This window comes from Lepisosteus oculatus, chromosome 15, assembly GCF_040954835.1.
Source record: "Lepisosteus oculatus isolate fLepOcu1 chromosome 15, fLepOcu1.hap2, whole genome shotgun sequence".
NCBI classification, from domain to species: domain Eukaryota; kingdom Metazoa; phylum Chordata; class Actinopteri; order Semionotiformes; family Lepisosteidae; genus Lepisosteus; species Lepisosteus oculatus.
This window is the reverse complement of record NC_090710.1, coordinates 16,443,597-16,471,235: the sequence shown is the minus strand read 5'-3', so window position 1 is coordinate 16,471,235 and position 27,639 is coordinate 16,443,597. Positions and strand designations below refer to the sequence as shown.

Genomic DNA, 27,639 nt, shown 5'->3' with positions numbered 1-27,639 from the left:
TCATCAACAGGTCCAATCAACAGGGGGTATACCGTGAAAGTTACAATGGGAAGTAGTACAAACTGTACATCTGCAGTACATTTTTACACCAGGTTGCAGATGCTGTCTTGAAGAAGGTTATTACATTTGCAGATGTCAAGACTCCATTGTACTTTATTGTCCAAAAACATACACACATAAATATAATGACCTGTATTTTGAAGCTCAATATTAATAAAACAATTAATCAGTTAACTAAATTAGAGATGGTTTGTTAATAAAGTATAGAACAGTATTACATATTTTATAAAATAATGAAGAGCCTGAATCAAAGAAAGGAAAGAACATGGATTTTAATTTCATCCCCATGTGTTTAACTTTGTTATTTTCTTTGTTATGTTCGTATTTCTGTTTCTGAAAAATTTGTAGTTTGCATTTATATAGATTTTCATTATTTTCCTGAAAAAGTAGAAGAGTAAAATCGTCTTCAATAAACCACCAGCAAAGCCAGTCAACCTATAGACTCTTTTCCATTATTATTGTTGGTTTTAAAATATGAATAACTGTATGGGTAACTATTTTTACCTAAACAAACCATTCCGGTAGTGTTCTTCTGGAATGAAATTAGAAATCAAATATAAACTTGACTAAAAACCTGCCAAGACAGTTTCAAGATTTATTACCACTGTTTAAAACTAGCATGAAAATGAGAAGTTTTTTTAACACAAAAGATCTTTTAAAAGATTTCTATTTAAGATCTTAAAATATAATATGAAAAAAATGTTTAACAGTCAGTTATTAGTTACATTGGGTTTTTCTGTTCTAAATGAAAGCTTAATTCAAATTTCATGTCTTTAAAATCCAGTGATTCATGGCCTACATAAGTTCTGCCTTCTCCCTTTTTTGTGTGCAGTCTCACAATACAGTGTTAACAAAGCCAAATTTTAACAAATGGAAACATCTCCTATATTTTGGGGAGGACAACTCTGTTACACCACAAGCCTTCCAAAAATAAATCTGCAGCTTTATAAAAGCTTGAATAAAACAATGAATATGCAAGAGAAAGAAGAAATGTTGTACCTTTCATAAGTTACACAATCTGTAAAAAAAGTGTGTTCTCAGTGCTTGAGGAATTCATAGTTTTTACATAAAAAGTCTTAACATGAGCCTTTGAAATGTAATTAAAAACTGTGTAGCTACAGAGGCTTGTATAGGGTGGTAGGTAAGGTTGTGGGTTAAGGTCTCTGCTGCAAACTTTGCAAACCTTGAGTGAGGAGCTTTGCGCTGATTGCTCCAGTCACCCAGCTGTTTAAATGAGTAAGTGGGAACCAGTGTATGGTGGGGGGTAGGGTCTGCAATGGATTGGGGTTTAATGTGGGGGGGGTCCAGCCCTCTGGTCTCTTACTGCCTTAGACAACAGGATAAGCTTTGGACTATTGTGGCTCAAATATGGAACTACCATCCTACTTCTTAAAATAAGTTCTGATCAATTGAAACAAGGTTTTGGACTGAAAATGGGGAAAGGTAACTGAGTTAGTGTTTTTAAAACAGATATTTCTGTAACTACTTCAACTATACTGCTGCTGTACTTTGAGTGAGATAATTTAATTTTGTTCTATTCTGCCCAGCTGTATAAATGGGAACCAGCGTCTGCAATGGACTGCTGAGCCTTCCAAGGGAAGAGTCTAACTACACCCAAATGATCTTTAACTACTCAAATATGGAAATATTAAGCATGGAAATATCACAGGAAGGGAGGAAAGGTTTGAAAACTGAAAGGAAAATAGTAGAATAACATAAACATCTTCAAATTATAGCTAAATCTTTCCTGGCACATCTTTTAAGAGACCTTGGATTAATAGCTAGAAGTCTGTGGACATGTCACCACCCAGCTCCAATCAGGTGGTCTAAGTTACAGTAGATAACAAATGCTAAAACTAAACTGAAAAAAACATACTTTGTGTTAATAAGATGTTTTATTAATCATATAAGAAAGATTTAGACAGCTTAGATGATGATTTTTGTTGTTTTTTCTGGGAAATAAAAACTAGTAATAAAATACACTTAAAAATCATGAATCTCTTCTTCAGTTTATAATGTTTAAGTCAGGATTAATTCTAAAAGTATAATATATATTTGTTGTCAATTACCACATCATTTACTGATTATCCATCCATCAATAAGATGACTAAGCCTTCATTGGTCAACAGGAAAGTGCAGTGGGATATGTTTCATAGCACTTCCTCTCAAACAGGAAACCATTTGAGACCCACTTTAAACAAAGTACTTAAATGGATAATTTCATTTAAAAGCACATTATACAATTAACAAAATTCAAATATACAATTTAGGTTTGATGAGTCCAAGCAACTTTGGGAGAATATGATAATGCAGAATATCATAAATATGCATGATTTAAAATCTATTCATGTATTTTAATCTTAGCCTAATGTGCCCACAATCCATTGATGTTTCCTTGAAAGCATTGTCCTTTTCTATATTAATTACAACTAAATGCATGCAGCTCCTCAGCTTTGAGACATGACAGTTGTGACATGAAGTGAAATGAGGCACTGAAGATAAATAAATAGCACCATTCCTTATTCAATTTTTAAGTTCTATGATCTCTCCCATTAGGATATTGGGATAGACAACATCACAGAATTTCTGAATTCATTAAGAAAGAGAAGTGACTACATTCTACAGCATGAAAGATCTGCGCAGGACTCTGCCAAATTGTTTTGTAATCACTGTTTAATGCTAACGCCTTTATCTTGGAACTGAGAAAACTGAGAAAAGTCTTGTCTCTGCATATACTGTAGGCTTCAGTACCGTAAAACTTTGATTTAACAGTCCAAGAACAAAAAGACTTCAAAAACAGTGGACAAAATCCAAATAATGTGTGGCTCTAATTATTGTTTCACTGTAAATTGCGAGAGAGAGTTGTTAAAAAATGGGTTATTATATCATAGTGGCACAATGTTTAGCATGTTTAGCTGGGGCTCTGGGTTCAATTCCAGAACAGGGGTGCTATCTCTGTGTTTGTGTGGGTTCCCTCCAGGTGCTCCGGTTTCCTTTCACAGTCCCAAGACATAAAGATAGGTTAATTGACTTCTGGGAGAATTGTCATTTGTGCCATTTCAGATGACTTTTTGGATGTCATCTAGATCAGCTCATGGCCTATATTATACCAGATCTTATTTAATGGTACCTTAAGAAGGCCATACATTTAATATATTTTCAAAATACTAGCCACCACCATTACAAAAGTATTATGCAGCTGTAGTGTTTTATGTATTTAGAAAGATAGCGATGCATAAGAAAAGGTAAAAGGAGCAAGATACGGATCTCCTCCTGGACTTCTGTTGAAAAATTCCTGCTTTGTGAGCAGGCTGAGGACGATAAGACAAGGTGTGAATTGAAACGTGGCCGAAGGCTCTCACCACTAATGTCAAACAGGCCGGCTTTTGGCATCCCTGGTCTAGAGAAGAGGCCATGGAAAAAGGAACAGAGGGTTACAAATGAGAGAAGGCCATTCAGCCCATCTAGGCAATGCTTAGTTGTTGTAGATGTAGTAGATGCTTCTCAGTTAGTTTTCTATGTACTGTAGGTGCGGGGGTGGGGGTATATAGGTATATAGGGGTATATATAATGTTGTAAGGAAAGAAAGAGCGTTAATTTGAGTGTGAAAGTAAAAAACTAAAACTTCTAAAGAAGCTTGAATCAGTTGTGTCAGTCGAATGCATGCTCAAGCAAGGAGTATGGTGCAATGAAACAAAGTGTGATTAATATAAAAAAGCAAGAAAAATAATTCAAACAATTTTCATTAAAATTCTGTGCGGGTACAATTATAAGTATTGTACACTTGGTGCTAGAAACATCTGAAGTTTCCAGGCTAGTGGATTTAAACAGTGTTCATTATTGCTTCACAGTACATTATTTATTTTGTTAAATTAATAGATTTATTACATTATATATTATTCATTATTGTTTTGTATTACATGTACTGCACTGTTTTCTTTAATTTTAATGTTGGTTTCATTATTAATTGATATACTATTGTGAAATAGTATGTTCATTGGTACTTAAAGTTTCTATGTTCAATGGTGGTTAAATAAACATCTGTCTATACAGTATATACAATATAGGCACTTTGTGCTTTAACAGACACCTACCCTTAATGAACAGCCCTTTCCTTCAATTGGTACATTAAGTTGCGGTGTAATTGTATCTAATCTTTACTACTACTCCCCTTAAACACTGTAGATTATGCTTTGGTCATACAATTCCATAATTAATTACTAACACGATGATTAGTAGACCTAAGTCTCCAAAGAAATGGCACGGCCATTGTCCAGTTCCCCATAGTCCGAAAAATCTTACTGGTAATTTGCCTATCTCTTTTCCAACTTCGAGGAACAAAGAAATATATAGAGGATTGTAAATGTATGTTTCATGGTATGCAATCTTTATACGATTTATTTGGCCTGTTCTTATTTATGTCTCTGCTCTGAGAAGCATTACTATGGTGTCCCCAGAAGGACAAGGCCTGACTGCACATTCTGTGCATAATTTTTTAGAATTTGGGAACAAAACAAAAAAGATTCACTTCTGCTCTTTATCTTTTTTACTTCTAGAGGCATTTTCCAAACTTTCAGCAGTTATTACTATTTGCAGTTGAAAACAATTGATGAGTTCCTGGGACAACGTCATAAATTCAGCTTTCCAAAAATCTTAATCATCACTGATCATCAAATGATTCATTTTTCTTTTTTTTACAGAGTACACCCAGCTCCTTGCAGATGTCATCATCCCAGTCTTGTGCCAAGCCCCTGAATACGTTGCCAAGGGGCACTTGAGGTACTTCCTTACACGTGTTCAATATGCATCTGGCCATGCATAAGTTAAGGAAACAATAATTCATCTTCCATGTCCATTGCTGTTAAATGATGACTCCAATCTTCAAGTTTTACAACAGCAAAAACGGATCTGGTGGGTTGGCCTCATTGAGGCCAAGAAGGTTTTGGAATAACATTGGGAACAATTCCCAAACAATTTCCCTTGACTAGCACGTTTGTATGGATTCACTTTGGCAGGTCCTTAGAGGGAGACTCAGAGGTGGCTATTTCTGAAGAGGAGAAGCAGGAGGAGAGTCTGTGTGCGGAGCACAACATTGCTCCTTATTCTACATTTGGTTTGTTATGTTTTGAAATATTAACAGTAACAAAAGTATGTTTAAAGAATATATGACACACCAGATACTTGTTATATCTTGTCTACCCCTAAAAAAAAGGAAGATTTCCCAACTAGACTCCATAAGACTATGCTGCCATAAACCCAGGAGCACTTAGCCTGCAGTCTGATCAGAGATTACCTCAATGGAATTCTGTTGTGCACACAGAACACATTTCTCATGATTAATACAATTTGCTTGGCTAATGTAGTGGAACCAAAATTAAAATGCCAGAAATGGAACTTAAGGATGTCACTAATTAGTTCTTTATCAATGTACAGTGTTTCAGATTATTATGTGCAACTGTCAGAATATGTTATATTCATTTGCTTTGTAAAACATTTGTTTTACAAACAAATATCTATATTTGTTTAAAAAAACTCTTATCCAACACTTAGGAAATAATCGAATCACAAATTGCCAGGCTGACATTACAACATTAAAAGGAAAATAAAATGTAGGGTCAATGCTATTGAAAGCTTCGGCACGTTCATTTGCTTTGTAAAACATTTTCAATAAAAACAAAAGGGCAAAAATCATTGCCAATGTCCAAGGTAATTTCTTAGGATGACTGGGCGAAGAGCTGAAGGCAGTGTGAATAATTTTGTGTAGTTTCATAAACGGCAGGCATTGTGTGTTGAAGTTATTGCAAGTTAAACTCATTTCATCTTTAAACCTATCCACAACGAGAGGCTCTTATGTTCCTACATATCCACACATCATCAGAAACAGGCCACAATGTGTGAACTGAACTCTGTCATTGCTTGCTTGATCTACTGTAGTTCACAAAATTTACTTCCGTACCTAAGTAATATGTTAAAGAAATGTAACTGGCACCTGATTACCTGAGACGAGCTGCTGTCCGGGCAGTCCCAGTGGCATAATCCCAAGGTTGTTCATCGCTGTTGCCCATGCACTGGGGTCAGCTACAGGCACGTTAATGGGAGTCTGTTCTGTTCCTAAACTCCCTAAACCATCTGCTGCTGTCAGGAAACAGACAAACAAATGCAAAAGAGGAGCTACTAGTAATTAGACAGGATCGTTGGCAACACACAAGATGCCAGTTCTTACTGAGATATGAATTCAAATTAATTAAAATTGAACAGATAACATTTCCAGAAGACAGCTGCTGCTGTTGGAGTTAAAGAAAAGATGGAGAAAGAAAATAGCTACATTCAGGTTTGTGCCTAAATAACCCTCAATTTTGTAAAACAAGTGCTTCTCCTCTCTTTGTATACACATAAGACCCAATTAAAGAGAGAGCAGCAACATAAACTCCAGCTGCAAGCACAAGACTTTTCCCTATTCACTTAACAACACTTAACAGGTCTACAATATCATGTTGCAGGTAGGTCACGACATGAAAAAATGCAATCGGTGTCTCATTTTCTAAATTACTTTTCTTCACAGAGCCAGAATTCCTTACCATACAACTTGCAGCTTAAACCGAAGATGTTTACCAATATGTTTAGTTGATCCCTGCTTTTAAGTGGATTTGTTTTAAATAAGAAAGTTGGTAATTATAACAATGACTATTGCTGTTGCTATCCTTTTTGTCGTTGTTCATTATTGGAATGTCGGTGCATTTAGTACTTCAAAAACCATGAAGGCAGACTCTTTGAGACCATCTCATTGCCTCTTTTTCTTCTCACCCAATAAACTGAATCATTTTCTTCAAGCTCTATATATCAGAAAGCACAATGTCATCTTTTCACAGCTGAGAATATTGTCTATACTAGTGACTGGTATTTCTGGCAGGCTGTGTCTCAGACAATGAAGACACTGAATCATAAAAAAAAAATCAATGCAATTTTTCTCTAAAATAGTATATTAAAGGTCTTGTTTTATTTGTGGGGGAAAACAAATACCCATGACCCATTGCCTCTAAAATAACTGAATTCCAGGTTATATATACATAATAACAATATGGTTTATATTCTCTTTTGTTTATAGTGGTCTGGGAGGCTGCAAGCACCCATTACTCTGAAGTATTGTCCAGAATGGTAGGGTTACAACACCGTTATGTCTCTGCTGTGGCTTGATATGGGGAGAAATACTGTACCTTGTTTTGGCATTGCTGGGATAAAGTGAGAGAGCACAGCTCTGCTCTCGCAGTGCATAAGTGGCTGACATGTCCTACAAATAGATCCTATGGCCATTGCCGGATAATCACTTCACCAAACTGCTCCGACAGCAAATTAAAAAATAAGATGAATGAACATCTGAATTTCTTGCTCGCTTTGCATTAAAACTATTAGTTTTGACGTTTCTTCTGCTGTGCTCAGTCCATCCTTTTCTCTTGCCCCAGCGCTTTTTTCTTCTCGTTTGAAGACATTCTTTCACTAGTAGGGTTTAATACTTACTCGTGTAAAAAAAAAATTATCATCGGGATTTTTCCATTTCTGGGAAAAAGGAAAAAAACACCTAACAAATGCACGACTCAATAATAAAAAGAAGAAGAAGAATCAAGATTTACCGCCAGCCATGGCAATTCTTCTGTTTGGCTCTCCCTACTTCGCACCGGTTTCATCAGAGTGCTCAGTGATGGGAGATGGAGAGGGCGTGCTGTTAGAAGCAGCGACTCATTGCTGCAAATGAGAGAAAAAAAGCCAAGTTCTACTTTGTGCCCAGTAATAGAGAAAACATAAAAAATACATTTTTTTCCTTCACCATGCTCATAACTGTAAGCAATACTGCATTATTATTATCATTAGTGACAACTTAGAAAACTAGGAAAATATGCCTTTTGGAAATCCGTGTGTTAAGGAATTATGCCCAACGATTCAAAGAGAATTATTGTTTTCTGTGACTGACACTCAGCAAATGAGCTGTCTCTGACCTGCCTGCCTGTTGCCTGAATGACAAATGCCATTTTGCTGCAACTCAGGTGTCTGAATTTCCCTATAAGCAGCTTCTGTCCTTATCTTTATCACTACAGCTTGCACCACCCATGTAGCATAAAATAAATATCTATGTCTGTAAAAAACAGATGCTCACTAAAGATAAGGAAGGAGCTGTTTCTAGAATTTACAGTCCCAGCACTGTTAATTATTTTTGAGATTCTGCATAATCATCTGACAATAATACACATAATTCCACTCACAGCTAGAGCTATGTGTGCGCCGCTCTTGATTGAGGTTCGTAAATATGATAATGCAGAGTAAAAAAATATTTTAAAAATTCATCTGAATTGATCGAACTGTGCTTGGAAACATAAGCACAATTTCAAAATTCCCTTATTTTTCTTCAGGAATGAACATAATGACCCTCTTGACACCTCAATATGGCTAATTTTTAAAGTAATCTAGATTCATTGGCTGAAAAAATAGAACTATTTAGATAAATACGTATAGATTTATATAATTCACTAATGAGCATTTTACAACAGTAGAGTTCAGAACTGTCTAAACAAACTTCTAATTCTGTTTTATGAATAGTAAGTGAAAATCATTAGCACTTTACTGTTAGTCTTTGACCAATGAAAAAAGCAGAAGTGGCTATGAATCATGGAGGTAGGGCAGAAGATTTTTTACTCCTACCCAGAGAGATGCTGGTACAAATCCCAGATTGAGAAATTGCTGTTGTACTCTTGAGACAGATACTTTGCCCAAATTGCTCAATCAAACCAGCTGTATGAGATGGTATTATATTTTTTTTTAAAAAATGTTTTTGCTGAAACTTCTGCAAGCTCCAGAACACATCAGCCACATCAATCAATAAGGTGAAGATAGAACAGTTCTTTACTTCTTTTGTATCTATTCTTTAGAAGCAATTTTATAAAAACAATAACATTTCACAACATCATGAAATGAAACCTCTGTAAATAATTCAGGTTTTTCTTAACTGCTGAACTCACAGTACTAATGAGCTTTCATCATTTACAGTGCTTATTATATTCAAAAAAGAATTAGAACTTTCTTTAGACCAAGAACCAGCAACCAACAGCACGCATGCCATTGTTGGTACGCTAATACACTAAGATTTTTAACGGCACAGCAATAAAAGTCTAACAAACCACAAAATAATTTAATTTAAAAAATGCTAAAAACTATGCTTGACTGTTCTGTATTTCTGTACAACATACTGTACTAACCAATGAAAGCTGTTTGGCATATAAAAAACGATTCACTATTCTTACATTCTGTGCTGTTGATATCATTTTTCACTCCTAAATGTAAAGTCAAACATTTTAGAAAAAATGGTGGTTGGGTCTTTTTGAAATGTGGAAGGCATTCTTTGCTAAATTTGCCACTTTCTCTCAGGATATTGGCATCTCAATTTTCAACACAGTAAAAAACTTTTAAAACAAATGAGTTTGGCGTGTACATGCCAGAATTTATTTTAGGAGTTTAGGATTTCCAATGTTTTGGTCCCATCTTTTCTGATTAAACCAGACCAGCGACATGGATTTTTCAGTGTTTCAGTGGGTGGGTGCTGAGGATTTCTAAATGCAGCTCATTGAAATACAGTGCTCAGAACACAACGTTCTGGGTTCGGCAAAACACACATGAGGCTATTGAAAGCAAATGCAGCATCTCTATCCTGACCTGTCGAAGGTCCCACCAGTGAAATTTGATTGTTTGAAGAAATATGAACAGGTATTTTTACACATGAAGTCAGTTCTTTGTCCCTCCCATAGCTGGTTAACAACTGAACACTCAGAAGCTTGTGTGATGCTTAATGTGTCAAGCTACAAGCCCGAGATTGGAGAACTTAGCAAGAGAAAGCAAAGGAAAGCATCACACTCAATGGGAATATGTGCATATAAATTTACTAATTTCAGATGTTATAATATTTTAATAGCTGCGTCAGCATACGTAGTCTGCAAAGGAACAAAGAATACTTGTTCCATTATATTTTAATATTAATTAATATAAATATCAATGGCACGAAAATCTACAAAACCAAGTGCATGAGCTAACTGTTTTAAACTGTTATTCTTTCTAGTATTGTAAAACAGTCAGATCTATTTAGTATTCATCTGTCCCATAATTCATAGTATCTTCTGGGTTCTCTTATAAAAGACCATAACACTGAAAGATATTCCTGATAAGACCTAGCTGAACAGCTGGACACTCATATTTTACTGTTATTTTCATAAATGTTATCTGATGTGTTTTATTACAGAGCAATAATCTATATAGTAATAAATGTAGTGTTACAAGCTTGAAAGTTTCAGGAACCAGGATTTACAGTTAATAATGTCTGGCAGTACTGTAAGCTAGTAGCTTTATGACACATGACATGGCTTTGTCATTTTTCTGCTTTCAATCACTCCTGCCTGCTCACCTTGTTTCCTGCTCGGAATTTGACACTGAGCCTTCTTGGCCATAAAGTAAAACAAAAATCAATTTTATAACCCTTATGACAGTAGTTAACTGCAAACATAATTGGGTTATTTTACATGATGAAACAATATGTGCCCTACAAGGACAGACGCCCCATCCAGGGTGTACAAAAACAGCATATTAAATTACAGAGGTATTTCAGGTTATTAAATAAGAATATGTTCTAGACTTATAGAATTCCTGGTTAGTTTAAGCTTATGAGGAAGCCATTGTGTCGCTCAGTTAACCCCGCAGTGGGAAGTCAAACACTTCCGTGAGAATGGGTCATAACCACATTATCAGTTTCTTTTTAAAGATTCATTAAGCATGCACTCACTCTTGTGAAAAAAATCTAACAGGTGTTTGAAGAATAGTCTGGCGCCAAGCTTCAGATACAAAGATTAGTTTCCACCCTTCTAGTCTACAATTATAATTACTTTACAGTTCATTCCCTTCCAGTTCTGTCATTTTAATATCAGTGTCACAGTTCTGTTTTAGAGACTTGAATTAATTCACTTTCCCTTTGTAAATTACAAAATCACTATTGAATTTTTCATTCCAGAAGTCAATGTTTACAATTAGTGTTTAAGATTGCATTGCAGTTTTGATGATTGAAGAACCTTTATCCTCCTGCTTGCTGCATTAGAAGCAAGCATGTCATGGTGATGAGCCCTAACAAGGGAAAACCCACTGTCCATGGCTGCTAATTTTTATGTACTCAAAACAGATTTAGAAGTCTGTTTAGATGGTTCTGCTTTCTAGAGTTGTGAAATAGCCATAGCAGATTAATATTCACAGTTCCATGATTAATAGCAATTACTTGTTCCTGAAAACACCTTTAGAGGTACTCCTTGTTAGATATACTGTATACCTAGTCAATATAAGCTAGAGTATGTTGCACTGATGTATCCTAATAAGGGGCGACTGTATTTGACTGCTATCATTGAGTTTATATACACAAAGCAGACTTAGATGTCTGTTTTAACAGTTCCCTTTTCATGCATTGTAAAACAGCCACAACTAATCAATGTTCACACTCTTGTTATACTTTATATAGCACATTGCCTTCCTCCATGCTCATGCATTCTTCATCTTGAACACAATCGTTTGAAAAGTCTTCATACTTTTCAAAGAGCAGCAAAGGTCATTCAGCCAAAAGGAAACACAGGCCTGTAATCCAAGCATGTTGCTGATGACCAATGGAAAGGTATGATATTGTACCATTTAAAATGTAATTTTCTGACATATTTTAAACTGTGTTACATACACTACCATGGAATGGTAAACATGCAAAGTAACAGTTTAAGGAGGTAAGAGGGATATCTGCAATGGAAAGCACAGCAATGTGTTCAATATTCGCAAGGCTTTGCAGAGGCAGGATACTTAAGCAATGGAGACACCTCTGCATTTATAGGTTTGATAAATCTCAGGAACTGTGCTTATGTTGCATATTTATAAAATATACAATATGCAGTGACCACAAACATATATATACATTGGTGACGTGGGAACACCAGAGGCCATTATTTACTGTGCTTTCATAGCTCCAACAAAGTTAAAATATTCTAGATTTCCTTATGATTTGTAGCTAGAAAATAAGTGTTGCTGAAAAACAGAATTTTTTATCTTCACGGTGCCATTGTTTTTCAGATACTGAAACATGCATTTCTAAAATGTTCTTGGCACTGTGTTGTCTAGTTTGAAAAAAAAAGTTTATTCTACTCTCATAGTCTCCCTGAAAAAAACATCAACACATACTGTACATAAGCAACAAATGTGGAGTGTGGAGACTGCCTGAGAGCTCTGAACCCTAATAATTTGAAGTGCTTTCCTGAGCGAATGAGATTTTGCTGGGAACTGCTGGACCTGGGTTGTGAGATTAAATTGAATATATAAGTGTTTGTTTTAGTGCTTCTTCGAGAAGCTCTACCTTTGCTTGTTTGTGGGTCAGCCTGCTCTGCTTGGAGACTGGGTTGCTCTGGCATGCACAGACGGTAGTAGCTGTGAGTTCAGTAAGATTATCAAGTCGTTTTCCTTATCATCTGACTCTAGAGGAAGGCCATACATAAAAAGCATGTAGATTCATTGAGAATTTGAGATGAAGAGATTTGAATTTGTTAATTCAGTGATGAGGTGAAGACACGTGAGACTTTCATTGATTCCAAGAGAGAACTCACAAAGGTGGTTTATGATTTCATTCTTGATGGCAATTCCAACTTCATAAATCCAACAGTCTTCGCTCCCAGAATAGGGTCTATCCAGTCCACATTCCTTGAGTTGCCCTTTCGTAGCTCAACGGGTGTCACTCAAGGTGGCGATATGGATGTCACAGCTTCGGAGATCTTGAACCACAAATGCATGCATTCCTGAAGATCCTTACTGGTCAACACCTGAGGCCCTTGATGTTCCAGATCCCAAATTATAATACGTCCTTTTATGTTTTTCAGCTGCAGGATTGTGATACTTTGGATGTGCTATCCAGTCTCGGCTGACTATTTTCAGGCGCTGTTTCTAGCGCCTCCTCAAAATGTTTCTGCAGATCAGATCCTATACAGGACCGCTCAGGTGCCGTTACCAAAATGCACTTTCTGTCTTAACCCAAGTACTTGATGGCCCATCTTATAAAAGCCATCTCCGTGCCAGATCATAACCTGAACCTTCCAGACATCACTGTCCTGCTCCCACTGCAATACACTGGTTTCCGAAGGGCTTATTGTACTTCTTACTGTCTCGCACTCTACAGCTAGAGGGCGCTCCTACTCCGTCCTGTTCCTAGTTTTCCTGTGCTTTGCTTGTCCTTCTGGTGTGTCTTTTTGTGGGGCTATATATTTCCCGGTCACCCTTTCCTCCTTGATCAGCATTGAGGGTTCGGATGTCTTGAGACCCGCCTAGCACCAGGTTGTCTCCTCTGTGAGGGCAAAGGTTTCTACATCGTCTGATCTCCTGAGCCCAGGCTAACCCCCGTTGTGCCGCTACGCATTGGGTCTTTATTGCTCTCCTGGCCATTCCACGGCATGCCCTTTCCGACATCCATGACACTTACTGAAATTAGCTGGGTATGGAAGACCCCTGAGTGTGATATCTTTTGTTGTAGAGAAACCACTGCATATCAAGTCACACACATGTGATTGGAAGCCTTGGAGACCAAGACAGGGATCTTACCCTGCTCCCCCATTTGCCCTTCAGAACAGCTGGTGTGTTGTTTTACAGCAGGTGGTTTATCTGTTATTGATGTCTTGAAGACTTGGTTGCCAGAGTTCCAATTGCTGAGTATGGAAACAAAGCAGCTCCAGGACTAAAGGAGTCTTTTAATACTTCACCCTGTGAATACTGACTGACTCAGGACTTTGGAACCTCAGTCTGGAGACACACATATTGGACCTTCAGGTAAATGTACTAGAAACTGTTAATATCATATGAAATGTAAAGAAATTAGATAAATACACAAAAGAGAGTTTGATTCTAAAGATCTTTTGCCCATTAGAGCTCAAGCAATGCTTTGGCTCAGGTTTGAAACACAGACCACATCCCCACTATTCTTATTCTACAAAGATCCATTGGCTTCCCATCCACCAGAGAGTAATACGTATTGCTTCTGGTGTTTAAGGGCCAAGAAGGCAAAGACCTCATCTACAGTGTACCTCGCTGACATTCTTTCTTTTCAAATTTCACCCCGGTCTTTTAGATCAGGTCAGTCTCATCTGCTGCAGGTCCCTGGGACCAAGCTACACACCATAGGTGCCTTCTCTGCCTGTGCTCCTTGCCTGTAGAATAGCCTCCATAGTCATCTCAGACAAGCACTTTCAACTGAGACCTTTAAAAGTGATCTTAAAACCCTTCTCTACCAGCACGCCTATCAGCTTCCAGTACTGTAAATTGTTTGATTACCTATCTAATTCCTTCTTAGCAAAGTTTGTGCTCCTCGGTTTCTTTTAGCTTTCCTATATGTGAAGCACATTGAGAGTCAGTGAAACATGCTATATAAATTAAATGTATTGTTATTATCTCAAAGCTCTCTTCCCCTGGCCAAATACATTATCACATCACAAGTGCCAACCATCAATGAGTAGCTAGACAAGGCCTCTTTGAAGCTATCTCTAGCTATCTGTCTTGCTGTGCTTTCTTTGTGTCAATCTGATCAGAGAGTGATTCTGCTGAACTCAAGGGGTTACTCACGATACAGGTACCTTGAAGGATGGGATCTAAATCCACTAATCCATATAAAATACATGATGCTGTATACACACCTCCTGACTGAGACTCAATTTTCAGTTTAAATTGAATGGAGTAGCATTTTACAATAGTGGTACACGCTAGGTTGTTATTAAATAAATTTGCTAGAAAGACTGTGCATGCTGTTTAAACACTGTAGAGGTTAACATAGTCTAAAACGTAAAGACAAATGTGTACTTGAAGGTCACCCCCATTTTAATTTTTTCACACGCTATCCTCCGCATCTCGTGCAAGTCCATTACCGGTGTCTGTGACAGGAAAGCTGGGACTGAGCCAAGTCAGCAAGTGCAACAGCTGCAATTCTAGGCAATTATCCAGATTCACATAAGACAGGGCTAATGAATACCTTAAAATTCCACCGTGCCAGATGTTCCCGTGAAGCTACTACGCTTGTTAAGGTGACTTTTTTTCAAGGTCAACAAGCATATCATCGCCTGGTCTCTGTAAAATATAATATATAAAAATAAAAATAAGAAGTCAGAAAAATACAAATTCATGAAGATGGGCATTTTTCAATTTCATTGTATAACAACTGGGTTATGGTCAATGACCATTTAACACATACAGTATAATTCAATGATTTTTATAACGGAATTGTATTGCTTATCTGACTTTTAACTTAATTGTGTAGTATAGCACAGGATAGGACCTAATGTTTACGGATTTGCTAACGACTGTAATGACGTAACTGCTTTACAGTACTGTACCGTAAATGAGAGGAGAGTTGATGTTTTCTTACCTATTGTTTATTTCATTGGCTAATGACTTTAAGCTTGTTACTCAAATAATTAACCAATCTGCCCAGTAGTTAACCAAATAATTAAAAATAATTAACCATTCTGTGCTGTATTAATGTGAGGATTGGGTGTTTGAGGGAACATGGTTGAGTTCTGTAACCAATCCAGATTGTGAAATTATAATACAAGAAGTACTTTAAAATTATTTTTCTGTTATACACGTTTTTGCCTTTCAAGCAGTTTTCAAGGAATGGATTAAGTTCATATAATGAGGGATTGCTGTATATTACACAGTATGTGCTCTTTAAATGCTCAAAATGTTTTCTCCTCAAGCATGTACTGTTTAATTTGATTAGCTATGTATAGTTGTCTGATCTGGAGGGCCAGTGGGAGAAAGTCCTGGAATTCACTCACATAAAGCCAAAGATTATATAAGCAGGGCCATTAACACCAATAATTTTCCTGTGCACTGGGGCAGGACTACCAAAGCAGGACATGAATGCAAAGGCAAACATTTGAAAAGAAAAGGACAATCACTGTATTTGGATAAAGCCATTGTAGCATGAAAATGAAAAACCAGAGTTCACCTGAAAGTAGGTTAAAATCCATTTCCAACACGTTTGTTTTTTCAAAATGTAATTAGTGCTCAAAATATCTAGATTTTCCATTGCAGAGGGAAAGTCATGAAGAAAATTGGCTACATTACTCTGCTCTCCTCCCCACTGATAGCTGATGTGTGGTGAGCGTTCTGGCGCACTATGGCTGCCGTCGCATCATCCAGGTGGATGCTGCACATTGGTGGTGGAGGAGGGGAGTCCCCATTACCTGTAAAGCGCTTTGAGTGGAGTGTCCAGCAAAGCGCTATATAAGTGTAAGCAATTATTATTATTATTATTATTAAATGTAACACTGTATATTCTTCCACTTTAATTTGTAAAAATTTTTGGGCTGTGTCTTTAAATATGGGAACGCTCAATTGGATTTGAGAAGGTGCCAATTATACCGTATATCTGATTATGTTCAAGTAGGCAGCTGCGTCACCATGCGTAGGCTGCTAAGGAACAAGTAAAGGTTTATTCCATGCTGAAAAGAGAAGAAAACAAACAATGTTTTGGCTGTGGAGCCTTCGACTGGTATGCCTATATCAGGTTATGTCTAATTGAATAAACAGATCACCTACTGAAAAAAACAGAAACTCTGACACAGTCAAGCATGTAACTGATGCATGTACAAATAATGGCAACCAACAGTGAAATCAAGACCTCTTAAAATAATGTAAAATTAGACCCAGTAAAATTTAATTCAAGATTTTACTTAAAGGCCAAATATTCAATTTTTTCACAATCCTAACATATACAGTTTCACTTATTTTTCCAATTGAAATTATATCATATTTATACTTAACCCTGTATTCTTCACTATATTTATTATGTGACTTCTGCAGTACAGTATATTGAATATACTGGAAATTGGAAAGTTTATTGGCAAGGATATTATGAACAGGGCCACAAACACTTCTTTCTGACTGTCTGGGGTTTAAAAGTGACACAGAAAAAATTGGAATCATACAGAATTACACTGTCTTTATAGATTTAGAGTAAAAAACATATAAAATGTCTAATGTACATACCTCTACAGAGGGATAACAAAAGTGAATAGAATGCTTCAAATCCCTTCACGTTTCAAGCTTTTAAAAGAGGTTTCTACAAATTTAAACACCTGAAGAGAAAATACTTTGACACTAAGCTGTTAGCCAATTGACTGGGATTGAGCATGAAGAAAATTCCTTAATTTCTGTCCCTGCGTAACACAAACAACAGGGATTATCACAACTACATGAGATCTCTCTTGTCATTTCAACACTACTGTATCTGCACACCTTTAATTTTGTTTGAATTTTGTCCACAAGTCCACTGTCTTTCTATATCAAGAATTAAGGATGTGCTGGAATACTGCTCCTCTGGGAGTGTCTGGAATCCCAGACATTTTGAAATAGATCATGGCACAATGTTCTGAGATGATTTTATTGTTTCAGGTAAGCTGGTACTTAGGGAAGGATAAAGGATAAAGTAGTGATGAAGAAGCTTACTTGCTAATTTGGAATGCGATATGTGGTGAGCGATTAATATTGGAGGAGGATGATACATACAGTATATGATGAAGGAGACAAGGTGCAAGGTGGGTCTTGACATTGCTCACTGGTGAAAAAAGAGCAGACATTATGCTTGTGTTCAGAAATCCTCATCATTTTGATTAAACCACAAAATATTTGTGACACTTTAAATACTGTAAGCACTTGTCTTCATTACATAATCCATTGCAGGATGACAAGACTGTTAGGTTGCGGATAGCATAGGATATGAAACTAATTACCCTCTGTTCACAGCCTCAAGTTCAGTAATTGTAGAAGAAGAGCGCCTGTAAACTGTCATCCCAGCATTGTCTGAGAAAAACTCCTCTGAACTGTTAATGAAGACAAATGTGCTCAATTGTTTCCCGTGACATTAAGCACAGATCTGTATACAGCAGCAATCGCTATACCTCTTTCTCTTCCCTCTCTGTCCTGCCCTTCAGTGTCCTACTCCTTGTTCTTGGCTGAATGTGAAAGAGTCATTTGCTAAAATGTTGCATGACTTCTTTTCTGTTATCTTTTTTACTAGAAGAGAAGGATGGAAGCATAAAACTGATTCAGTTGCAAAGCCAGTGTTCTGTACATCATAGTTGAATTTGTGGGAGTCTGGAACAAGCTACTCAGCCATGTAGCCAATACCTTGATATCTTTCAAGAAATGGCTGTATCCTTGAATCAAAAAATTTCTATGTTACTGAAAGATTTGCAAGGAAAGTGTTTGTTTTACAAAACAAGGTTTTCAATGCCTCAGTCCTGTAGGATATTTATGCTACTGTGCAAAGACAGAAGACACAAAAGTCTTGAATTCACATGGATCACAATCTTCAAGACCTCGATCGCAACTCAAGGCAAACTATATGTAAGGGCTAGAAAGGCTGAAAAACTTCCTCTCGTTTATAACCTTTTTTAAATTCATATATTTCTTAAACCCTCAAACACCAACCCCTCTTTCTCATTTAATTGAGGTTCGATACAGTTTCTGCTGTTACATGCAAATAACCTCTTATAAAAACCCAAATTCGGATCCAGGCATGCCCTTAGGCCATGTGACCTTACATATTGACTCTTAAAGTATTTTTCATATACAGAAGCAATAAGTCATGTACCATGTGGTCTGACTGTAACTAGCGATTCAAAACTTATATCAATACATAATTATTATTTCCAGACTTGACTGAATGTTAACCTTGTTTATGACACATCTGTCAGGGCTGCATCCAGAGTAAGCTGGCCTAAAGCTCTGCCAAAGATTAATGTTTCTTTTAATTAATCATAAAAACACACAAGAGATTTGAAGGCAGGTAAACTAATCTTAGTTGGTAAATGCACAGATTGTTTTTTTTCATCTTGAAAACATGTAATCTCTTTGGTCACAGTGTTCATCGTCACGCAAACACGTACAGTATAAAGAGGCAGTAATAAAATCAACTTCAGGAAAACATGATAACATGCATACATTACACCATTTACTGACGGTTTTAGAGGGCAAAAGTTGTGCAATACAAGTTCTACTGGGCATAACCTAATCTCCTACACAAACAGAAAATGAGAAAATAGAGGTTAAATTAATACTATGTACCTGCACTTCTAAGATTATCTCCAAAAGCTGTGATGCAGAATTAAACTTTTCAGCCGTGATATATAAAAAATGTTAATGCAAAGCACTCGATATCTGGAAAAAACAGCTCTGTCAGATGCAGAACAGGTATAGTAAACATACAACTGTAAAAAAAGAATGTGTAACTTTAGGTACAATTTGTTTACAGTTCGACAGAACAAAATTACTTTCTAATATGAATGCACTGAATATTTCTTAAAAATATTTATTAAATCTATAAGCAGAAAGTTATTTTAACGTAAAAGGTTTTAAATTAGTTCATATTACGATTTTCCCTTATTTTCTATGGATGGACACTAAATTTAACGTTTTAACATCTTAACACAGAGGACATAAATTGACAGGTAGGCAAATCAATTGAAAGTCCAGATGATATGGATGTGGAATGTTCCACAGGAACATCTTCATTTACTGTATATGAAAGTGCCTTAAGAGCAGAGAAATTAGTTCCATAAAAGACAGGTTAAAATTCCTTTTATTTTTACCTAGAAAGACATGAATTCTTGTATTAAACCAATCAAGCATCACAGAAAAAGGATATCTTCAGGGTTTATCAAAACATAGAAAAGATGAAAAAGGAGGTAAAACAGATATTAGAAAGACCAAGAGAACATTTAAAAGGAATATTGCAAGGTAGACTAAAATAAATAATATCATGTTCTTTCAGTAATTTCAGTACACCAAAACAACCATAATGGATAAAGTAAAATATATATGGGAGAATAAAGGGAAATGGCTGATGTATAAAATAAGTGTTTCAATTACGCTTTTCATAAAGGAAAAAGTCAACAACTTGCCTCAGCTGGAGGGAAAATACTGTGCATTGAATAGTATTAACATAGAAGGGACAAACGTATCTAGGATACTAGAAGCAATCAACATTAATAAATATCCAGGTCTTAGTGGTATCCTACCAAATGTAATTAAGAAACCAAGCGATATTCACAAATCATTTATGCAAATCATCTCCAGCCCACGGGCCGGAGAATTGCTAACATATGAACCATCCATAAAAACACTGGCAAATAATTCTGACTTCTGTTACACATAATGACTTCATCACAGAAAAAGAAAATTGATTTTTTTAAACCTGGCACAGACATAACAATGGCCTCTTGTTTAACAAAAGGAGTGCCAAAAAGATCTGTACTAGTACCACTGCTCTTTGGGATTTATAGCAATGATCTACATTCTGGTATAGTAAACTATTGCAAATTTGCATACAATCTAGTTCTTAAACTAGAAGGATCAGAATCACTATAGAAGCTGAAATTGAAATACATAGATTTAGATCAAATTCAAGACTGGACGAACACCTGTTAGGTGTTTAAAAGGGAACGTCAGTGCTATTTTTTATATTTTGGGGAAAGAAAAAATCAGCATTGATGAATGCATTACAAACCACAATAAACGTAAAATAAACACTGTAACTTGTAAAACCTCCAATTTAAATTGCAAAATCCAATGCACCAAGTGACCATGCATGAGGTAAAAGTCTTATGCAATTTTATTTCAGTTTTGAAACAAGACGTCCAATAGCTAAACTGTGTAACCTCACATTTAAAAATTGTTATAGTTTAACTGGTTCTGATGAGTACATCTTACGTCACTCTGCAATCAAGTAGAGTATGTGGAACTTTAAGTGCCATTTTATGAATTTGTGCTAGAAAAAGGACAAACGGCAGACATCTGGGTTTTTTTTTTTGGGTGATGTGTGAAGTAACCTCCAGGGTCTCAAATAACCCTAAGGGGTTGTTATTTGATTTCACTGCTGACAGCACCTGTCTTCTAGCCCACAGGAGCTCTGGGACTAGGCCACTGTTTCTCCTGTTTCCACAGCTCCTTCCCTGTTGCTCAGCGTTCCCCATGAGAGACTACATTACCGTTGCTGGGTTACAGCTGTGCAGCAGACACACTGAGCCCTGGGCAACTTAGTCTTAAAAACTAGGCAGATTCTGGTCAGAGAACAACTTTTCGGTGCAGTGCATTTATTTACAAGATGTCCATGGCTTGTTGTGGCCCAATGACCCTGTCTTTTAAGAGTCCAACACTTACTGAAGATGTCAGCTGGGAGCATTAAACTATGAGCTGAAAACAGTGGAGGAAGGGAGACGATAAAATTGAATAAGACAACAAGAGGGATGGATCTGACAACTTTCTCTGAGGGGATGACTTGTCTAACTTTGATTGCACTAACAGCATTTTTTTTTTTGCTTTTACAGTTACACTAGGGCTCCTTCAAAAAGAAAAGATAACATCTGGAGAGACCATTTTTTTTTTCAAACAATGTCCAAATTTTACACACCAAGATGTTAAATACAATCAATTACCTTACAGTGGAGGACCTGTAAGAACATAAGTGACAATAATAGGCTAATTATGTCATTTGCGTCTTTGTATATTTGTTTATCCTTTATAGGAAAGAAAAGCAAAAAAATGGCCGTGAACACTACCTTACAATTCACAGTAACCGCACAATTACATGTATCACAAATTTGCACAATCAAGTGAACAAGTGCAGGAAAATCTCAAAATAAATGATTCAGTGGATAGCAGTTGTATAATTTAAATGTAAGATGATTTATTATATATACATCATGCTAATGTATATAACCACCAAATAAGCGTTTTAATATGCAGACAAAATGGATTTCAGTGTTTTAGTATTAGTATTTTCTACAGTGCAAACAGTAAAAAACTGGCCAAAAAATGAGCTGCATCAGTTTTTCCATCTAAGACAGTTTGCATATGGCTGCAATAAAGAAGATTTATAGAGTGCCAAAAAACATACCTGAATAGAAGCATAAAGACTGAAAAAACACGTATAATAAAAGCCACAAATGGCTTTTCCAGCTGAAATCCATTATGATTAAGCTGGGCTAAAGGTAAGAAAACTCTTTTCACACAAGGGTAGTTTCTCCATCTATAAAAAGAAAGCTGCTTATTCCTGGTAAGAGTCATGGCAACTTGGAGCCTATGCTGGAACACAGGGCACAAAGTGGGACTGTACCCTGGATGGGATGCCAGTCCACTCAGAGTCATACATAGTCTGCACATAGGTACAAGACACATTCCAGTTTGCCTAAGTCAGTATAGCTTTGACAGGCAGGAGGAAACCACAGCAAAAAAGCATGATCACAGAGAAAGCACCTCAGTTCTGAAACAAACCCCGGACCTGAAATGTCTGAGGCAGCAGTGCGTCCTATCTGCCCCGCCACCATACCACCCAGTAGTTTCACTGAAGAAAGAATATAATGTGCTAAAGAAAGAATATAATATGGAAATGCTGTGACAACACGTACGAGAACACGGCATTTTAACTATGCTTCTTCGGGAAGAATCCTTGATTGAGAGAATCGTTCGGCTGTGGCAGTAGCATATGTTAACTTCTCATTTAATTATTTTCAGTTTTAAGTATAAATTTCTGGGCTGCATAGCTGTTTAATTTCTACTTCAAGTCCATGATGCGCTGTCACTTCTCTCTTCCCATACTGTCCTTTCTGTTTGTCTTTAATGTCAATTGTAATTAGGTTTGTAGAACCATGGAACTGTACATTTTATATGTGACGGCCTGCCTTTTCTTCCCTTGTCGCTGATCATCAATGAACCATCACTCAACTCAATCACACTCCATCCAATTTCACTCTAAGAAGCACCTAGTGTATATAGGGAATAATCTTATTTTTTCACACAGCACCTCCTCAAGAAGGGAAAATAAAGACAGGATTTTTTGTGCCAGATCAGTTAGCCAGAATGCTTCTTATTTTGTTGCTCACCGAGGAGAAAAGCAGATGTTTGGCTCGGTTTAGACTAAGCCCAGCCACTGACTCCGCAGCCCAGTTTGTCAAACTCCTTGAAAGAGGAAAAAAAAACAAAATCAAATGAAGGTTAATTCTGTCACATACAGTATGGTTTCAATAGGGAGCCAAATAGAGGAAGAGGTAAAGACAATTTTGAGTCTGCCAGGATCACAGGAGAACTATTTAGCTGGATGTTTAGAAAAGAACCCTGTGGAAAAGTACTTCTCATGATACAGCACAGCCTGCAAGGGTTAGAAATCCACTTCTTTTCCAGGGAAATAAAAATCAGAAATGTGTTGGGCTTTTTTAGCTTCCCATTGGTTTCTCGCTTTCTGTAGTTGAAACAGTTCTAATTTATAAATGTTCTAAATGTGTGAATTGTATTATCTCAACATATTTCATGTCCATGAGCATCAGGCTCCATGTTTGATCATCCTCTGTTTTCTCCCTAAATACATCATTCAATCAATAGAAATTGGAAGCAGCACAGTTTATTGATTGTTGAGCTAGCGAATGTCAAAGCTCTTCAGGATTAATAGTGCTACATAAATACAATTTACCCATCCGTTTTCAAACTGTTTCTTCCAGTTCAGCGGAGCCGGAGCCTATCCAGGCACACAACAGAATACACCATGGACAGGACACCAGTCCATTGCAGGGCAGACATGCAGACAGAGACACGCGTACACTCCCAGAAGCCATTAAACCTATCAGTACGTCTTTGAACTCTGAGAGGAGATCACTAGAGAAAACCCATATGAGCACGGCGAGACAATAGCACCCCAAAGATAGTGCCCTACAGTAAGTCTGGAACTGAACCCAGGGCCCCAGTGCTGAGAGGCACCACAGTGCAGTGCCGCCCTCAATGACATTTATTACTATTACTTTTAGTAGTATTAGCAGTTGTTGCAGTAGTAGCAATAGAAATTAAGTATCCCACTCAAATTCATGTTACAGTTTACCATTTACAGATCGCAAAATAAAATAAAACAATATCCCTTTCTAATTAAAGTACTAACCTCGAATGAAAAAATGTTGTACCTGAACAAAGATGTCCCACATAGAACTATTGAAAACTAAAAAACAGCCATCCTTCAAGGGGAATGCAAGACGTCCAATGGGCTTCAGCTACTATAAAGATTAATTGCACTTCTAAATTGTTAAATAATCAGTTTTCAATTTGCAACAAATTAAGCATCGAGAGGGTTAACCGTTTCTTGGAAGCAGCACAAAGTGTCAGCAAGGCAAGCAGTTTCCCATATACTTTGTTCGAAAGAAGACTGCCTTTAATAGAACTACTGTAGCATGTAGAAGCTTATTATAAGGCTGAACTGTCACCCTTCATCTGATATACAGCCAATTAAAATGAAAATCACTAGGGAGAGAAGAGGGAAAACTGAGTAAAGGTTTTTTTTTTTCAATCCTTTGAAATTTTACTCTTCCTAATAGAAATACAGAGAAAACATTTGTTCACATTTTTATAATGACAACTATTACTGTACATGCCAAAAATTTATTTGACTTTACCTAATACAGGGTTTAGACTTGGAGGCAATTTGTAATTTTTTAACTGTTATGTACAGTATACTAAATCAATTAAATACATGTACCTCAGGATTTTAAGTCCTCTCTTCAAATAAAGCTGTAGAATGATGGGGAATTAATAACAAAATTAATAATTAAATATTTTTTGCAAAATTTGCTGAGTATTAATATAATCTGAATAAAGCAAGCTGTTCTATAGCCATTATACTGCCTGACTTGCCCAACTGTGATCATAGCCAGCATAAAAAAAAGTGCCGGCACTCTGGAAGAGATTAACTGGAATTTTAATGTATTCAGGTTTTTAAATAAGAGCAAGAGCCAAGTGATGACTTCCAATTCTTAAATAATTTAATTTAACAATGAAAAAACACTGAGAAAAAAACTAATACCAGCAGGCATGCACAAAAGCTATGGTAAATTCACCATGGAAAATAGACATGAAGGTACGTTCTTTGCAAAAACTTTTGCAAAAACTGTTTTGTATTTGTGACTTGATTTAGAAAAACAGACTAAAAACCCTAACCCTAAACAAATCAAATGATAAGATAGCCAATAGAAATTTAATGTGATACCTGACAGAAGTTTGTTAGTCTTTGTTAGCATTTGTTTTTGTTTTTTCCTGTCATTGTTTTTAGTGTTAATCTTTACACTCCACGAAAAAGATGAAATTGAAATGACCCACGTATTAGTCATGCTGTGGCTTTTAAAAATGATTTCTACTTTTTTTGTTTGCTTTCTTTATTTCCTCCTCCATGACTGGAATTGATAACCCTCTTGATAACCAGTGATGAAACATTCTGCAAGAATGCCACGCTAGCAGTTCATTGAGCTCTTGCAATCTCTGCAGCTCCTCAAAGCCAACCAGAGTTCATCATTTATTTATTTTTCTTTAAGGATGCTAAGGTTTGACCTTCCTCCTAGGGAAGTCGTGGTTTATTAATGTCTTTATGTCTTTCTCTTTGAATTAAAAAAGCATTGGAAAATGTCCTAAGAATTGTTCCAGAAAAGTTTAAGCTTTTTTGAGGATATATATATATACTTCGTATACTAAAAGTGAAAAAACACCCAAAAAATTAATGACAGAATAATTTTAAAATGAAGAATTTTCAGTTACTGGAGTCAGCTGTGTACAGTATGTATACCTACAGGTCTTTAAACAATGAGATATATCAGATATTGTCATTAAAAAACTGTATAATGCTACAGAATAAATTATATACAGTATGTATACTGTACAAGAGCTGATCTTGGGAAAGAGCAGTAAAATGAGTGGTTGCTTAACTATGGCAAAATAGTGCCAAGTGTTTCTCCTTTCCCTGTTTTTAGAAACAGGACTTTCTGTTCTTGTGACATTATCCAGTTTAACAGAAACTTCAATGGAAGGAAATTAAACACACTTAATTGGATATTTACAGGTTCAAAGGTAGAATCTTCTAACAATCCACAATGTCAAACAATATCTGGGCTTTTCCAAAGGCTGAACTGTGGGACTTCATGTTTAGATATTGTTATATTATTGCTTTGGCACTCTGCAAACTCTATTATATCTGTTATGTATACTGTATCATACTTGTGTTCTCTCTGCTCATCAGAAAGCAGCTCAGAAGAGATATAAACTTGACTAGGCTAAACAGTAACATGTTTTCTGTGAAAATTGCTTGATATTTCCTGGGATATTTATTTTTAAGTCAAAAGCAATTTATGTTATCTCTCTGCAAAGAATTTATTTGAACTGATAAGTGGTGGATCCGTCATCTAGACAGTCTTTACTGTAAAGTGTTTATGATGCCACATGAGATTAGAACAGTGCATCAATATTCCAGCAGAGTCAGAGAAAAAACATAAACTGAGTTCAGTGCAGCGATAAACAGGCCAGCCACACCTTAACAACTGGGAAGAGCTGCTAGACTGGCCCAATTACACCAGCAATTCATGATTAAGGGATTGGTTGAAGTGATATCTAGCAGACAAAGTGATCCAGGACTAGGTCTGGACAATTGGTTGTATCATTTTGCAGAGAGAGTAACATATTTGTGAACAAAAAAAGATCCATGTATTTTTATAGCCATTCTTGGATTTGTTTTTTTATTCTAAAGCTAGGGGAATGGCTTTCTATTTTCTAACGGTTTTCTCCCTTTTCTGTTAATTGTGAATTGCAGTTCAGTTTTGAGATTAAGACCAATCTTAAAATGAATTTGAAACCAAAATTTCATTTTATTCAACGCCAGCAGAAAAATAGCCGTGCAAATTCAAAGGAAGTTAACTCCTGCTTTTTCCACACAAACACAAACAGCTTTTCATTCCCTGCTGTGATATGAAATACTAGTCCTGGGGTGAAAAGGTTGGCTGCATCACTCAAAGCTTCATTTTCCATTTGCTGCCTCCCAGGTAACATGCTTGGCTTTGTCAAATGAGAAGAAAGAAGAATTCAAGACAAACTTAGAATTGATTCAAATTATGGGAAATTGAATGAGTATCACGGGATATACAGTATTCATATACAGGCAACATTTATTCATTCACCTCGCATGGACTTTCCTAGGCATCTGTGTATATTAAATTACAGCCATTCTTTACAGTACCTTGTCAACTCAAAACACGAACTCTCGTCTCATGTAATGTTGGTATTTTCTCTGCCACAGCTCATCAGTCTTTACACAGAAGTGTGCAAAAGCGAAAACCATTTATTTTAGTCCTAAGGAAGCACTCTGGGGACCTCATTATTTCAAACCCCATAATATTTAAGATGACACAGCGCTTTCATGTGTACAGTTACAATTGTGTTGCGCTACTGGCTTTTCCGACTAAATACCCACTGTCACGGCAATTTAAATATTGCAAACTACCAGAGAGACTGCACTCAGTTTTAGCTAAAAGGCCTCATATTTTCCTGTGCCTAAATGCAGGGTTTTATGACACACCAAAAGCAGAGTCATTCCAACACGCAAGCAGATGTCAGCTGGTCTAGACATTAGATCACCAACCACAAGACATCCACAGAAATGGAAAAAAACAAATACAAAAGGGCAATTTTCAA

General features: G+C 36.5%; 2 protein-coding genes across 6 annotated transcripts in view; both read right to left on the bottom strand.

Annotated features, from left to right (window-relative positions):
* Positions 1-27,639, bottom strand: part of enox1 (ecto-NOX disulfide-thiol exchanger 1) — an 81,557-nt gene that overhangs the window by 29,781 nt on the left and 24,137 nt on the right. For 2 of the 5 annotated variants that reach the window (XM_015363686.2, XM_015363681.2), the window contains exons 2-4: positions 15,119-15,213; positions 7,689-7,800; positions 6,058-6,195 (exon numbers count right to left, since the gene is read on the bottom strand). In XM_015363686.2, the coding sequence (XP_015219172.1) occupies positions 6,058-6,195; positions 7,689-7,698 (148 nt within the window). In that variant the 5' untranslated portion in view covers positions 7,699-7,800; positions 15,119-15,213. The remainder of the gene's footprint in view (positions 1-6,057; positions 6,196-7,688; positions 7,801-15,118; positions 15,214-27,639) is intronic. The other 3 variants (XM_015363683.2, XM_015363684.2, XM_015363682.2) reach the window with 3 other exon arrangements.
* tpt1 (tumor protein, translationally-controlled 1) overlaps positions 4,493-27,639 on the bottom strand; it is a 295,888-nt gene continuing 272,741 nt past the window's right edge. The window contains exon 6 of the mRNA XM_069178894.1: positions 4,493-4,502. Coding sequence (XP_069034995.1) covers positions 4,500-4,502 — 3 coding nt within the window. The 3' untranslated portion in view covers positions 4,493-4,499. The remainder of the gene's footprint in view (positions 4,503-27,639) is intronic.